Source organism: Hylobates moloch, unplaced genomic scaffold (genome assembly GCF_009828535.3).
Source record: "Hylobates moloch isolate HMO894 unplaced genomic scaffold, HMol_V3 SCAFFOLD_3, whole genome shotgun sequence".
NCBI lineage: Eukaryota > Metazoa > Chordata > Mammalia > Primates > Hylobatidae > Hylobates > Hylobates moloch.
In genome coordinates this window covers 11,359,953-11,376,807 of record NW_026652278.1, presented here as the reverse complement: position 1 = coordinate 11,376,807, position 16,855 = coordinate 11,359,953, and the positions used below count along the sequence as shown (strand labels likewise).

Below are 16,855 nucleotides of genomic sequence, written 5' to 3'. Positions count from 1 at the left end.
GCGCCCGGCCCCTTCTTCTGATTTTTATATTGTACTGAAATAGCATCATTTAAATGAGGTTTTGTTTTTTTTTTTTAATTTTAAATCTCATCTCTGTCCTGTGATTTAAAGTTTTGACTGAGCCTTATATTTTTGCATCCTGGTTTTAAAAATCAACTAGTCTGTAGGAATATGGTTTATAAAAAATAACAACAACAAATCAACTAACCGGTGGACAAGCTTATCCTGGAGTGAAAGAAAAGGTGACCAGCTCTCAGAGTGGTTAGGATCCCGAGCGGTTGGGTCCGGATTTCTAAGGGTTCATGGTTTTCTTCTTCCGGTTAGTTTTTTTCCCCAGGTTTCCAGCTGAATTCTGGTATGTGAAGCCATCGGTGGCGGAGGGAGGAAAATGTGTTTTCATCTCAGGAGTGCCACAAACAAATTGGACACTTTCAAGTCTTAGTTTAAATGGCTCCACTTCTAGGGAGCAAGTGACCCCAAAGTGCGGTAGGTGTCCCCAGTTTTGGTTTTTCTACTAAAGCATTCAGTTGGAACTGCTTGTTTGACTTTGTTTCTTCCCCACTGGATGACAGCAGCAGCCACCTTTGCTTTGCTCCCATATATCCTCAAGGCCTAGCTCAGCGCCGCACACAGTAGGTGCTTCGTTGGACGGCAGAGCAAGTGAATGACCTTACCTTGAATGCTGTGGTGGGTGCCCTGTTGAGAAATGTTTTTGTGTTTTCAGAGACTCCTATCTGATTTCCTTTCCAATTTCTCTTTCTCCTGGCTCAGAGGACTTCATCAGCTCAGACTCCAAGGTCCGTGCAGCCACCCGGGAACAGTCAGAATATAAAAAGGAAGCAGCAGGACACGCCCGGAAGCCCTGACCACAGAGACGCGTCCAGGTAGGAGGCCAGCTCTGGAGGACTGGTGCAGCGCAAGGCCTGCCCCGCTCATTGCCTGCTCCAGCATTAGCTTTGCCCCGTTTGCTTTGGAAACTGGACCCTTAGACACATGACATCGTCCTCAGTGGTGAGATGTTCCAAGCAGTGGTTCACAGACCTCTCTGTGACTGGCTAGGCCTGTATGATTGAAAAATTCATCCTGATTGCCTGCCCAAAGATGAAATTAGTAATTATAGACTTCCATTCCAGCCACACTCCAGAGTATCTTCATTGTCAGAACTTAAAATGGAAAACATCAAGGGTTCCCAGGGGTTTATCAGTGTCTAATCCGTGGCTAAGTGGAGTCTGTATCTCAGTGTGGTGGCCATTGCGGGCACTGGACCATGAAACAGAGGACTGAGAACACAATTACCAAAGCTACCCAAGCCCTTTGTCCCAGGGAGGCTGGTGGATGAATCCCAGAAACCAATTGTGGCAGTGGGATGTGGCCAGTGTGGGGGTGGCCCATCAGTCACTTCCTTTTTCTTGAGATAGAGTCTCGTCCAGGCTGGAGTGCAGTGGCATGGTCTCGGCTCACTGCAACCTCTGCCTCCTGGGTTCAAGCGATTCTCCTGCTTCTGCCTTCCGAATAGCTGGGATTACAGGCTCCCGCCACCATGCCCAGCCATTTTTTGTATTTTTAGTAGAGACAGGATTTCACCATATTGGCCAGGCTGGTCTCTAACTCCTGACCTCAGGTGATCCACCCGCCTCAGCTTCCCAAAGTGCTGGATTATAGGTGTGAGCCACCACGCCTGGCTGGTCACTGGCTCTTGTTATGAGCCACAGCCAGGCCCAAGGGCTCCCTGCTGGGGCTCTCTCCTGGGCCTCTCCCCATGTTGGCCCCACACTCATAGTTTTAGGGGATGCAAGCAGTAGTCCAGCAGGCTTGAGCACCTGGTGTCCAGCATGGACACAGGCCAGGCACCCCGGGGGCACTTAATAACTGCTTGCGGGTTCAACTCACAAACAGGCCATGGATTTGGTCAGAAAAACCCTGAACAATTGGAGCCCAGCTCCCAGGAGTGTATCATGACAGGCCTTAAGGGAAGCAAATGAACAGGAACTCTATGGAACAAAAATGCAAAATTGAATGATAGGCCCCGTCATAGACAATGCAACTTTGACTCACATGCTACTTCATAGCTTTGCAAAACCTTGAGACTCAAAGTGACTTTGTTTTTTGCCTTGGGTAAGTCAGAGCAACCCCTGGTGGCAGGAATTTTCATGCCTGGAGCATGGAAGTGGGTGGCTTCGGCTATGTGGCTTTCCAGAGGAAGTACTTGGGGCATCTTGGCAGGAGCTTTGGATTTCTTTAGGGAAATGGCAGTCAGATGGGGCAGAGTGTTTTTTGCTGAGGGAATCAGAATGATGCCTCAAACAGCACCTTTGATCTCTATTCTCTGCTGAAGATGGTGCTTCCTCTACCTCCCCAGACCCCCATGGCGGTTCCATTTCCATGAACTTTTCATCAGGGTCACAGAACAAAGGTTTTAGCCTTTGGTTCTAATGAGACCTCTGACTTGGCTCTGGATGACTATGAAACTAGTGAATGGATTTGTCTTTTCTGGAATCCCACACAAGGGAAGCCACTCTGGCTGAGGCCCAGGGTCCAGCTCTTCTCTTTCCCTCTTGGTGAGGTCCTGGGATCTCCTGAGGCCTGGGACTTGCTCGAGGCCTGTGTCACAGCTGGACTGAAGAGTAGGAGCAGTTCAAATGTCTTTTGTTGCTTGTTCCCCAGCTTTAGTCAATTATTATTTTTCCCTTGAAGAATTGCCTCTCGTTGGCATGCAAATTGAGCATAAAAGAGGTGCCCGTAATCCCAGCACTTTTGGAGGCTGAGGTGGGTGGATCACGAGGTCAGGAGATCCAGACCACTCTGCTCAACACGGTGAAACCCCGTCTCCACTAAAAATACTAAAATTAGCCAGACGTGTTGGCGTGTGCAACCCAGGAGGCTGAGGCAGGAGAATCGCTTGAACTCAGGAGGTGGAGGTTGCAGTCAGCTGAGATCTCACCACTGCACCCTAGCCTGGGTGACAGAGTGAGACTACGTCTCAAAAAAAAAAGAAAAAAAAAAGAGGTGCCTTCCAAGAACACACTCAAAAAAGCAACTTCCTGTTCACAATTAAAAACATGATTCTCCTCCATAAATGTGTGTGTGTCTATAGTGCAGGGCCCTGTAGTAACTCAGAAATCATCTATCGAGAAGGAACAGGCCCTCCTACTCTGCAAGGACTGACAGTGAGTCCATAGCTCCTGACTGAGCAGGGCTCCTGGGTGCGGTTTCAGTGAGTCACCCGTCCTTGGCGCCACCAACAAGGATAAAGAGCATTTATCGTTCATTTCACATATGGGTGCCAGACACTATGCCAAATGCTCTGTGTGTGCAATAGATCATTGCATTTTTTTTTAAACCTATTCGGTTCTGATCCTGAGTCCTTACTCTGCCAGGCTGGTGGGTATGCCAAGTGTATTAGTCCATTTTCACACTGCTGATAAAGATATACCCAAGACTGGGCAATTTACAAAGAAAAGAGGCTTAATGAAGAACTCACAGTTCCACGTGGCTGGGGAAACCTCACAATCATGGTGGAAGGCAAAGAGGAGCAAGTCACATCTTATGTGGATAGCAGCAGGTAAAGAGAAGAGAGCTTGTGCAGGGAAACTCCCATTTTTAAAACCATCAGATCTTGTGAGACCCACTCACTATCACGAGAACAGCACGGGAAAGACCAGCCCCCATGATTCAATCACCCCCCTCCAGGTCCCTCACGCAACACGTGGGAATTCAAGATGAGATTTGGGTGGGGACACAGCCAAACCATATCACCCAGGGCAGCCATCCTTGGGACTTCTCTCTCCAGAGCCTGGTGCATTCAGACCATCATCCATTCCCTCCCCAACCCCAGCACCTTCCCTGTGTTGCCAGTGACCGCACTGCCCCTCAGGCTGAGGGACTGTGCTGCTTCTCCACAACTGTAGGCAGGAGGAAATCTTTGGCGAGGCTTTGGGAGCCCATGACCGCTTCCTCCAGCACCCTCCCTGCTCATTCCCCTCTGAACCGGAGGACACGGTCTGGAAGTAGAGAGGGACTCTCAGAGGTTCCCCACTGTCCAGGGCCCTTTCTCTCCACTCTCAGGCGCATTGGCCTTGAGGCATCTGTCCCTTGGCCTCATCGGACAACCAGCATTTTCTCTTCAAAGGATGTAAGTTTTTACAAAAGGTGGGAAGACGCATTGACCTGCAACTCTTTCTGTTTTGTACTTGGAGAAGATCCAGAGGCAAAAAACACAGAAGGGCCTGCAGTGGCCACCTGCTGGGCATGGAGCGAGGGAAGAATATAGGGAGAATGCCTATGTGAATATTCCCAAAGATGGTCGCTCTGCCCAGGCATTATCTCCACTCTACAGATGAGGAAACTGGGGCTTGGAGCATGATGTAATCTACCTTAGAGGTAGAAAGTCCGTTGTTTCTCCTTAAGGCTCTTCCCTCACTCTGAGTTATGCTAGACCATGGGGTTTACTCATCCCCAAAGCAGGTAAGTTCTTCAATAGGAAGAGTGGGGTCCCATCAGTTCAACTGTCTTGCTTTTCCGGTTGCCACGTGGTGGCGCTGTTGTAACTTAGCCCAGCATAGTTGAACCATCCAGAGTCTGGGAGTTGCCTCCCTGATGACCATCCCTGCACAGGCCCCTGGATTCTTGAGGGAGAATGATCCCAGTCCCCTAGGGTGAAGCTTAACGTCAGTAGCATCTCTTTCTGCTCAGCAGTGTCCATGCCAGTACAGCCGATGTAGCAGTACAGCTGATTCCCAGTCTGGACTGGTCCCTGGTCTGCCCTCCTTGGATATCATCAACCAGGGACTGAGCAGCTTTTTCCTTTTAGATCTTTAAGACACAACCGATTTTATCATACAACCTTTTGCCAGATAATGGAGCTATTAATATTAGGTTGTACCAGAGGAAATTACCATTTAGGTAGGTCAAAAATTGTTGGTCATTGGCCATTTCCTGTGCTCCTTCTTCTGAAAAAGGTCAAGGGCAGTGTTTCGAGATGATTGGCTTTTCTCAGGGAGTGAGAATCAGGCAGGGAGTGACCTTGAGTGATTCCTAGTTGAATTCCCAGCGCCTTTGGTTTCTGACCACAGTGCTTAGGCTCCCAGGCAATGGTAATTGACACAAGACCAAACAGCTCTCCCAAACAAAGCTTTGTGAGGGGCTTATGTTTGAACACAAGGGAGATAGCGCTGGAGCAGTGTTCTCCGGCTGGCTCCCCGAGGACAGGTCTTTTTGGTGTTTTAAGAAGAGTGGGCCAGGCATGGTGGCTCACGTCTGTAATCCCAGCACTTTGGGAAGCCGATGTGGGTGGATTGCCTGAGCTCAGGAGTTCGGGACCAGCCTGGGCAACACAGTGAAACCTCATCTCTACTAAAATGCAAAAAATTAGCTGGGTGTGGCAGCATGCATCTGTAGTCCCAGTTACTCCGGAGGGTGAGGCAGGAGAATTGCTTGAACCCAGGAGGTGGAGGTTGCAGTGAGTTGAGATTGCACCACTGCACTCCAGCCTGGGTGACAGAGCAAGACTCCGTCTCCAAAAAAAAAAAAGAGTGAAGAAGGGTGATGTGAACAAGCATGAGGTATGGGAGCGTCGTTACATGTGTGGGGTAGAGCACGGAGTGCACAGGCACAGTGAAAAACGTGTTAGGCCATGTATTGCATGATCAAAAAATGGCAGATATGCGGCCATAAAAAAGGAATGAGATCATGTCCTTTGCAGGGACATGGATGGAGCTGAAGGTCATTATCCTTGGTAAACTAACACAGAACAGAAAAGCAAACACTGCATGTTCTCACTTACAAGTGGGAGCTAACTGATAAGAACACATGGACACATAGAGGAGAACAACACATACTGGGGCCTATTGGAGGGAGGAAGCTGGGAGGAAGGACAGGATCAGGAATGATAACGAATGGGTACTAGGCGTAATACCTGGGTGATGAAATAATCTGTACAACACACCACCATGACACGAGTTCACCTATGTAACAAACCTGCACTTGTGCCCTTGAACGTAAGATATAAGTTTATAAAACGAAACAAAACCCAAAACATGGCAGATAAGCCCCACCTGGGTGGGAATTTTAGTATTATAATGAGCCAATGGGTGAAGATGGGTCATGCTGGACTTGTGTGCATGCGGGCAATAGGGTTAACTCCCTTGAGTAAGGTGATGGTGGAATGCTGCTAACCTTAGCTTCTTCAAGGTCTCTTGGTCAGCGGGGATGGCACCAGATGGGGTATACAAGGTCTAGTAGAGTCCTGGTGGGGGCCAAGTCCCGTCCATACCCTGTCTCTCTTTGTCGCTGAATGAAGGAGAGTGGAAACTCAACAGCCTGGAGTCTTAGCTGTTATCTGATGGTTCTCAAACTTGAGTGGGCACCAAGATCATCTGCAAGGCAGATTAAGACACAGATTTCTGGGCTTCACCTCTGGAGAGTCTGATGCAGCACGTCTGTGGTGAGGCCTGTGAAGGGGCATTTCTTTTTATTTTTCTTTCTTTGAGACAGAGTTTCACTCTTGTCGCCCAGGCTGGAGTGTAATGGTGCGATCTCAGCTCACTGCAACCTCTGCCTCCCGGGTTCTAGCGATTCTCCTGCCTCAGCCTCCCAAGTAGCTGGGATTACAGGCGCCTGCCACCATGCCCGGCTAATTTTTGTATTTTTAGTAGAGACGGGGTTTCACCATGTTGGCCAGGTCGAACTCCTGACCTCAGGTGATCTGCCCGCCTTGGCCTCCCGAAGTGCTGGGATTACAGGCGTGAGCCACTGCGCCCAGCCAGGAAGGAGCATTTCTAACAGGTTCCCAGGTATTAGTGCAGCTGGTCCAGGGACCACACAATGAAGACTGCTGCATTCTGCCACGCGGCTGTGTGACCACCTCAGCCCAGTGCTATTGGGGCTCAGAAGAAGCCTTCTCTGAGAGCTGGAGTGAACAAGGAGGGTCTCCTGGCAGGGGTGGAGGGAGCTTGAGTGAAAGGGGCAGGCTCTAGAGGCCATTCCAGGCAGGGGCAGAATTCCTGAACTGGACTTCTCTAGGGCTGAGCAGGAAGTGAGTGCAGACCGAGGTGGTGACGTTCACTAAAAACAAGGTATGAGGAATGGCGCCATGTTGAGGAGAATCTGTCAGTCAGGTGAGGGGTTGAGATTTTATCCTGAAGGTAACAGGAAGCTAGGGAAGTGCTTTGTGGTTTGTTTGCTTTTAAACAACGGCTGGGCCGGGCACAGTGACTCATGCCTATAATCCCAGCACTTTGGGAGGCCAAGGCGGGTGGATCACGTGAGGTCAAGAGTTTGAGACCAGCCTGGTCAACCTGGTGAAACTCCATCTCTACTAAAAATACAAAACTTAGCCTGGCATGGTGGCACGCACCTGTAGTCCCAGCTACCGGAGAGGCTAAGGCAGGAGAATCCCTTGAACCTGGGAGGCAGATGTTGCAGTGAGGTGAGGTCATGCCACTGCACTTCAGCTGGGCGACAAGAGTGAGACTCTGTCTCAAAAATAAAATAAAAATAAAATAAAATAAAAAAGTAAAATAAAATAAACAAGGGCTTATGCATGCTAGGAAAGTGTTCCAAAGATAAGGGTGGGGCACTGACTGGTGCACTGGAGGGGTGGAGGGTGCCGGCTGGAAGGGGCACTAGGGGATGTTCTTGTAGTAGAGGAATGGTGGCCCGAAGGAATCCCAAGGGAGAACCCACAGGACCCGGTGACTGCCTGGGTGTGGGCAGAAGAGGTGGAGTCAAAGAATGAGAAATAAAAGTAAAATCCTAAGCCCTCCATCCAGCTGAACAGACTCCCTCTTGGCCAAAGGGACCCTAAAGAAGCCTTAAAAACTTAAGTTTGGCCGGGCACCGTGGCTCCCGCCTGTAATTCCAGCACTTTGGGAGGCCGAGGCGGGCAGATCACCTGAGGTCGGGAGTTCGAGACCAGCCTGACCAACATGGAGAAACCCTGTCTCTACTAAAAATAAAAAAATAAAATAAAATTAGCCGAGCATGGTGGTGGGCACCTGTAATCCCAGCTACTTGGGAGGCTGAGGCAGGAGAATCACTTCAACCCGGGAGGTGGAGGTTGGGGTGAGCCAAAATCGAGCCATTGCACTCCAGCCTGGGCAACAAGAGCGAAACTCCGTCTCAAAAAAATAAAACAAAAACTGAGTTTGGAGCCCTGAAAGGATGGAGGTCAGACAAGCTTCCCATACCCACTCCCTTGCTAGCTGATGGTAGACTTTCTTTCCTAAGGGTTCAACAGAGACAAGCAAACCAGCCCTTTCGAAAGACTTGCTCCACCACTGGTTTCCGTCAGATCCCCTTCCCTTTTGTGGTTTCGACACAACAACTGACCAGCATTCCTTCCGCATAAGAGACCACCCGCCATGGAGTGGTTCAGCACCCTGAGTGCCTTCCCACCCTCTGTGTCACCTTTTAATGTATAAAGCCTAATTTTAATGCATTTAAATGTTGTCTCCACCCCAAACTGAGCATGGGTTGTAACATGTCTGTTTGCTTACTATGTATGCACGCCCCTCTTCATGAATACTCGTGGCTCCTCCTATAATCTGTTGAATGTGTCTACTTAGCCCGTTCTGCATAAATTCCAGTCTCAAATTTCCCTACCTCAAGTGCCTGCTTCCGGCTTCTGCTGCAAAGTGCGGAACGCTTCTGTCACTTCCCAGCCTGCGGGATGGATGGCCAGCCTGCAGGCTGCAACCCTTTATTATTTATTTATTTATTTAGAGACAGAGTCTCACTCTGTCACCAGACAGGAGTGCAGTGGCGCGATCTTGGCTCACTGCAACCTCTGCCTCCCGGGTTTAAGCGATTCTCCTGCCTCAGCCTCCCAAGTAGCTGGGACTACAGGTATGCGGCACCATGCCCAGCTAATTTTCGTATTTTTAGTAGAGACGGGGTTTCACCATGTTGGCCAGAACGGTCTCGATCTCTTGACCTTGTGATCAACCTGCCTCAGCCTTCCAAAGTGCTGGGATTTACAGGCATGAGCCACTGTGTCCGGCCAGCTGCAACTCTTTATAAGAAATAAGCTTTCCTCCCCAAATTTATGAACCTCATGATTCTTCAGTTTCCCGGGCAGCCTGCTCTGTTCCTTCCAAACTTGGGAAGACTCTGAGATCAATTCCCAGGCTCCTGACCGGCCAGGGTGTGTCAGGCAGAGCCGAGAGCAGCCTCCGCCCCTCCTTGTCCTGCTTCTGACTCATTATTTATCTTTGGCAGGAAGTAAACACAGAGAAGAGAGTGGGAGGGAGAGGAGGAGTGAGCTCCTGACTTTTGACATTGGCTGAAAAGGAAGATCATGTGCTGAATTAGGTGTGTGTCTGTTTTCTGCTCCTCTGGTTTCAACAGAGCGTTTGAGGCTTTAAACAACAGGGGAAGAGGAGTATTTTTCCATTAGGAGATAATACCCATTTGTTGTAGCAACTTGGAAGAGTGCAGAGTGGAGAGGAAAAATCACCAATGCTCCTACCATATGCAGACAATGGCTTTCAAAATATTAGTGTTTTCCTCACACTCTTCTGTTTTTTTTCTAGTTCCTTTCTTTATTGATTGTGAGATAGCTATATTTTGTTAGGTGGTATATTAAGTGTGCATATATATTATAAAAACATGCAAATTATATATATTATACATATTATATATATATTATATAATACACACACACACACACACACCCCTAAAGAAATGTGTGTGTGTGGCCAGACATGGTGGCTCACTCTTGTAACCCCAGCACTTTAGGAGGCTGAGGCAGGTGGATCACTTGAGGTCAGGAGTTTGAGACCAGCCTGGCCAACATGGTGAAACCCCGTCTCTACTAAAAATACAAAAATTAGCCAGGCCGTAGTGGTGTATGCCTGTGGTCCCAGCTACTTGGGAGGCTGAGGCAGGAGCGTCGCTTGAACCCAGGAGGCAGAGGTTGGAGTGAGCCGAGATCATGCCACTGCACTCCAGCTTGGGTGACAGAGCGAGACTGTGTCTCAAACAACAACAAAAAGTGTGTGTGTGTGTGTGTGTGTGTGTATGTGTGTGTATATAATTTTTATATATGTATATGCACTTTAAAAATAATAGGCTATTTTCAGAACAGTTTTAGGTTACCAAAAAATTGTGTAGCTAGTACAAAAGAGTTCCCATGCACCCTTCCCTCCTCCATACACTTTCCGCTATTATTAACACCTCACATTAATGTGGTATATTTGTTTCAACTAACGGGCCAATATTGGTACATTATTATTAACTGAAGTCTATACAGTAAGTTCTCCCTCAGTGTCATTATCAGGTTCTTAGAAACTGCAATTTTAAGTGAAATGATGTATAATGAGACCAGTTTTTTTCTCATCATTATACTGAAACTATATTGAACAAACCACATTATTGGAGAGCCTACTCTGTATCTATTTGCTCAAAGTTGCAGTTTCCAAGAACCACTGGACAACATTGAGGACTTACTGTCGTTTACATTAAAGTTCAGTTTGTGTTGTACATTCTGATGGATTTGACAAATGCATAAGGTCATGTATCCATCATTATGATATTAGTTTCACTGCCTTAAAAACCCCTTAGGCTCCACCCATTCCCCTCCCTCCATCCTCCCACATTCTTGGGAATCACTCTCTTTTTAGTGTCTCTATAGTTTCGTTCTAATTCCTTTTTTATTGGTGTCAGATACATACTGTGAGTTGTCTAAATTTGAGAGCTTGATGAATGCTTATAGTCCTGTATAGATCTAGGTCATTTTCATCATACCAGATTGTTCTCTCTTGTTCCGTCCCAGTCAATACCCCTGCCTAAGAGTAACAACTATTCTGCCTTCTATCACCATTGACTGGTTTTGACAGTTCTTGAACTCTATATAAATGGAAGCAAATAGTATGTATGCTTTGCTGTCTGGCTTATTTTATACACGGATACTTGTTGATTTTTACAATTATTTTTTATTGTGGTAAAAGGGCAGAACATAAAATTTACCATCTTAACCGTTTCTAAGTGTACAGTTCAGTTGTATTAGGTATAATCACATTGTTGTTTGACCAGTGTCTCTGTAGTTTCTTAGGTGAGAAGCTGGCGTCATTGATTTGAGACCTTATTAAAAAAAAGGCATTTTAGTGCTATAAATGTCACTCTGAGACCTGTTTTAACTACATCCCACAAATTTTGATATTTCTGTTTTCATTTTCATTCTGTTCAAATACTTTACAATTTCCTTCTTTCTTTCTTCTTTTACTCGTGGACTATTCAGAAATGTGTTATTGTTTCCAAATAGTTGGGGATTTTCCAGATATCTTTCTGTTACTGATTTCTAATTTAATTTCATTGTAGCCACATAAGATACTTTGTATAATTTGAAGCATCTCAAATTTATGCACAGAATATGGTCTCCCTTGTACATGTTCCATCTGTACTTGAAAAAAATGTTATTTTGCTATTATTGGATGGTGTTGAAAAAATGTTAATTAAGTCAAGTTGGTTATAGTGTTGTTCACGTCATCTGTATCCACACTGATTTTCTGTCCACTTGTTCAATTATTGAGAGACAGGTTTGGAAATACCAGACTATAATTGTGGATTTGTACATTACTCCTTTCAGTTCTACCAGTTTTTGCTTCTTGTGTTTTGAAGCTCTGTTATTACATAAAAATTTTTAGAATTTTTAATCTTTATTTTAGAATATATAAAATTTTAGAATTTATATGGATAAATTGAATCCTTTATCATTATAACATTATCTTCTTTATGCCTGTAATATTTTTTGCTGCAAAATCTATTTTGTCTTAAATAATATAGACACAACAGCCTGATTAGTGTTTGCATAGTACATCTTCCCCTTCTTCCATTCTTTTACATTTAGCCTATTTGTGCTTTAAAAAAATTTAAGTACCTATATTGTAGGCAGCATAGAGTTGGATCTTGTTTTATTAATGCACTCTGAAAATCTATACCTTTTTTTTTTTTTTTTTTTTTTTGAGACAGGGTCTCACTCTATCACCCAGTGCAATGGTGTGATCTTGGCTCACTGCAGCCTCCACCTCCCAGGTTCAAGCGATTCTCCTGCCTCAGCACCCTGAGTAGCTGGGACTACAGGCGCTCGCCACCATGCCCAGCTAATTTTTTTTTTTTTTTTTTTGAGGCAGAGGCTCACTCACTCTGTCGCCCGGGCTGGAGTACAGTGGCACAATCTCAGCTTACTGCAAACTCCGCCTCACAGGTGCAAGTGATTCTCCTGCCTCAGCCTCCTGAGTAGCTGGAATTACAGGCATGCACGACCACACCCAGCTAATTTTTGTATTTTTAGTAGAGAAGGGGTTTTACCATGTTGGTCAGGGTGGTCTCGAACCCCTAACTTTGTGATCCTCCCGCCTTGGCCTCCCAAAGTGCTGGGATTAGAGGCGTGAGTCACCGCGCCCAGCCTAATTTTTGTATTTTTAGTAGAGATGGGGTTTCACCATGTTGGCCAGACTGGTCTCAAACTCCTGACCTCAAGTGATCTGCCTGCCTCGGCCTCCCAAAGTGTTGGGATTACAGGCATAAGCCACCGTGCCAGGCCTGAAAATCTGTACCTTTTAACTGGAGTGTTTATAACATTCACATTTATTGTGATTATTAATGTGGTTGGTTTAGATCTATAGTCTTGTTCCATTTTTCCTCCTTTTTTGCCTTCTTTTCGATTATTTTATTAGCTACAACTATTTGTGTTGTTTTAGTGGTTGCTTTAAGAAGTATAATATACATCTTTAATATCTCACAATTTACTTTCACAATGATTATATCATTTTACATATATTAGAAGAGGCTTACAACAATATGCTTCCATTTCTTCTGTTTCACTTTGTTCTATTTTGTCTTTCTACATAAGCTACACATCCCACAATACATATTATTTATGCTTTAATCAGCCAATTATCTTTTAAAAGAGATTTAAGTAATAAGGAAAAAGAGACTATTTACTTGCATAGTTACCATTTTCTGGGTGTTCTTTATTCTGTTGTGTAGATCCTGATTACCATTTTGTATTCTTTTCTTTCTGCTTGAAGGTCTTCCTTTAACATTTCCTGAAATGTAGGTCTGCTAGGGGTTATTCTTTTAGCTTTTGTATGTCTGGAAAAATCTTTATTTCACCTGGTTTAGAAAAATATTTTGTCTGGGCAAAGAGTTCTAGGTAGGCAGTTTTTTTCTTTCAACACTTTAAAGATATTGTTTCTGTATTCTGGCTTTCATTATTTCCAACAAAATTCTTACCTTTAATATTTTTCACTTTTTCACTGGTTTGAAGCAGTTTGGTCATGATATGCCTTGGTGTAGGTTTTTCACTGTTTCTGTTTTTTTTTTTTTTTTTTTAGACACAGCCTTACTTTGTCGCCCAGGCTGGAGTGCAGTGGCCTGATCTTGGCTCACTGCAACCTCTGCTTCCCAGGTTCAAGCAATTCTCCTGCCTCAGCCTCCCAAGTAGCTGGGATTATAGGCGTATGCCACCACACCCAGCTAATTTTTGTATTTTTAGTAGAGATGGGGTTTCACCATGTTGGCCAGGCTGGTCTCGCACTCCTGACCTCAAGTGATCCACCCGCCTTGGCCTCCCAAAGTGCTGAGATCATAGGCGTGAGCCACTGCCCTGAACACCAGCCCTCGCTGTTTCTTATGCTTGGCATTAGTTGAGATTCTTGGATATGTTGGTTAATAGTTTACATCATATTTGGAGATTTTTCAGTCATCAGTTCTTCAAATATTTTGTATCTCCTCTCCTCCTGTGGGGACTCTATACATATATTTCGTTACTTGAATTTGTCTCACAGCTCACTGATGCTTTTTTGTTGTTGTTGTTATTTCTTTCAGTCTTAATTCTCTCTGTTTCATTTTAGAACATTTTTATTGCTATATCTTGAAGTTCACTAATCTTTTTCTCTGCAGTGGCTAACCTGTCATTAATTTCACCCAGTGGGTTTTGTATTTTACACATCGCAGTTTTCATCTCTAGAAGTTTGATCTGGGTCTTTTTTACATCTTCCCTCTGTGCTTGACATACTCGGTCTTCCCTCTAGCCTCCTGAACATATGGAATACAGTTATAATTCTTGAAAAAAAGTCTTTTGTAGTAATTTTGTCATCTATGTAATTTCTGGGTTCAAGACAAATTATGTGGTTTTTTTTTCGTTATGGGTCACATTTCCCTGCTTGCAGGCTAGACACTGTGGACTCTAAGCTTTTTGGGTTCTGGATATTTTCGTATTCCTATAAATATTATTGAACTTTGCTCTGGGATGCAGTTAAGTTATTTGGAACAACTTAATCCTTTGCATCTCGCTTCGTTAGATGGAACGAGAGTAGTGTTTAGATGAGAATTAATCTTCCCCACTACTGAGGCAAAACCTGCCTTAGTGCTCAACAGATGCCTTATGAGTGATGAGGTACTCCACTCTGGCTGGTGGGAACAGGAACTATTCCCAGCTCTGTGTCAGCTGTGAGGATTGCTCCTCCGAACCCCCCTTTTTTTTTGAGATGGAGTCTCACTGTGTTGCCCAGGCTGGAGTGCAGTGGTGCGATCTCGGCTCACTGCAACCTCTGCTTCCCGGGTTCAAGCGATTCTCCTGTCTCAGCTTCCTGAGTAGCTAGGACTACAGACGCGTGCCACCATGCCCGGCTAATTTTTGTATTTTTAGTAGAGACGAGGTTTCACCATATTGGCTAGGCTGGTCTCAAACTCCTGACCTCATGATCCGCCCACCTCGGCCTCCCAAAGTGCTGGGATTACAGGCATGAGGCATCGCACCGGCCCAACCTTTCAGGTGTTCTGTACCTTATCTTAGGGGGTTTCCACACCTGCACATGCTGATCAGTACTTCGCCCGTCTCTGGGGTTCTCTCTGTTCAGTCCTGTCCTCTCTAGTATTCTATCCTGGGAACTGCAGCTGCCTTGGTCTCCCCAGATACGCAGCTTCATCTCAAGTCAGGGAGACTGTTGGGCTCCACCTGGAACCCCCCTCTCTGTGCCGCTTTCTCCAGACCTTCAGTGCGGGCAACAGCAAGGCTTACCTCACCTCGTTTTTTTTTTTTTTTTTTTGAGATGGAGTCTCGCTCTGTTGCCCAGGCTGGAGTGCAGTGGCGAGATCTCGGCTCACTACAATCTCTGCCTCCCGGATTCACACCATTCTCCTGCCTCAGCCTCCCGAGTAGCTGGGACTACAGGCATCCACCACCACGCCTGGCAAATTTTTTATATTTTTTAATAGAGACGGGGTTTCACCGTGTTAGCCAGGATGGTCTTGATCTCCTGACCTCATGATCCGCCTGCCTTGGCCTCCTAAAGCGCTGGGATTACAGGTTTGAGCCACCGCGCCTGGCCCCCATTGTTTTCTTCTATCTCCAGGATTCCTGCTCCTCCTTTCCTCTGTCTTCCTTAGTAGCTAATCCTCCATTAGCCCAACCCTTCTTGTAGTTAATAATTCCTCATACGACATTTTCCAACCTAGGCTCTCTGAAAACATTGAAAAGCCACCATATCAAGTTCCTTTCTTGGGTTTTAAATGGGAATGCAGCAAAACACCTGGCATTTATTTTGGAAGAGGTGGGGAGACCCTTCTAGAAAAAAAGAATAAGAGAGAAGATGCCATAGGCAAAGTTGTTTCTCTTCTCCCTTCAAGAGCTCCTTGTATCACCGACACTTGCAGTCTCTCACCTGTGTCTTGCTGTGACCTCAAATGCCAACTTTGACAGTGGTTAATCTTCCCAAACTTGTCACTGCAGCTGTGTTAGTGCTGGGAAGGAAGCTGGATGATCTTTATGTCTTTGACATTGATCCAGCTTGGCGCCCAGTAATGTTGACTCATCCACTTTTTTTCCTCATTTAGATTAATGGGATTACAGAGAGACGATCTCAACAAAATAGACTGGCAATCAGGATTTATTCTAAAAAGAAACCCTTCATCACATTTTTGAGCTCAGGACATAAGAGCTCAGTCTGAGACAGGCAACACCATTAACATCTTATGGGTCAGAGAATGCCCCAAATACTCTGAAAGATTTTCAGTGATCAAGAGACATTTCCACTATGTTCCCTGTTTTGTACAATGTTTACTGTGGCAGGAAAATGATTTTAATTAATGCTAGGAGTCTTATCAAGAAGGGATATAGACTGGGCATGGTGGTTCATGCCTATAATCCTAGCACTTTGGGAGACTGAGGTGGGCTGATTGCTTGAGCTCAGGAGTTTGAGACCAGCCTGGGAAACATGGCAAAATCCTGTCTCTACAAAGCATAAGAAAATTAGCTAGGTGTGGGCCAGGCACGGTGGCTGACGCCTATAATCCCAGCATTTTGGAGGCCAAGGCGGGCAGATCACCTGAGGTCGGGAGTTGGAGACCAGCCTGACCAACATGGAGAAACCCCGTTTCTACTAAAAATACAAAATTAGCTGGGTGTGTTGGCACATGCCTGTAATCCTAGCTACTTGGGAGGTTGAGGCAGGAGAATCACTTGAACCCGGGAGGCGGAGGTTGCAGTGAGCTGAGATCTCACCATTGCACTCCAGCCTGGGCAAGAAGAGCAAAATTCCGTTTCAAAAAAAAAAAAAAAAAAAAGGGAAATTAGCCAGGTGTGGTAGTGCATGCCTGTAGCCCCAGCTACTCAGGAGGCTGAGGTGGGAGAATCACTTGAGCCTGGAGGCAGAGGTTGCAATGAGCTGAGATTGCACCTCTGTATTCCAGCCTGGGCAGCAGAGGAAGACCCTGTCTGGAAAAAAAAAAAAAAAAGAAGGGATATAACAAAAATACGTTTACCACTCTTTGTTGTTCAAAATATCCTCATGGTGTCAAAATAACATAAAAACACCACCAGAATCTAGCTATACAAGCAAAACTCTCATTTGCA

At 45.7% G+C, this 16,855-nt stretch overlaps 1 protein-coding gene across 1 annotated transcript in view; it reads left to right on the top strand.

Annotated features, from left to right (window-relative positions):
- TACC2 (transforming acidic coiled-coil containing protein 2) overlaps nt 1–16,855 on the top strand; it is a 219,467-nt gene that overhangs the window by 27,942 nt on the left and 174,670 nt on the right. The window contains exon 2 of the mRNA XM_032176099.2: nt 772–884. Coding sequence (XP_032031990.1) covers nt 772–884 — 113 coding nt within the window. The remainder of the gene's footprint in view (nt 1–771; nt 885–16,855) is intronic.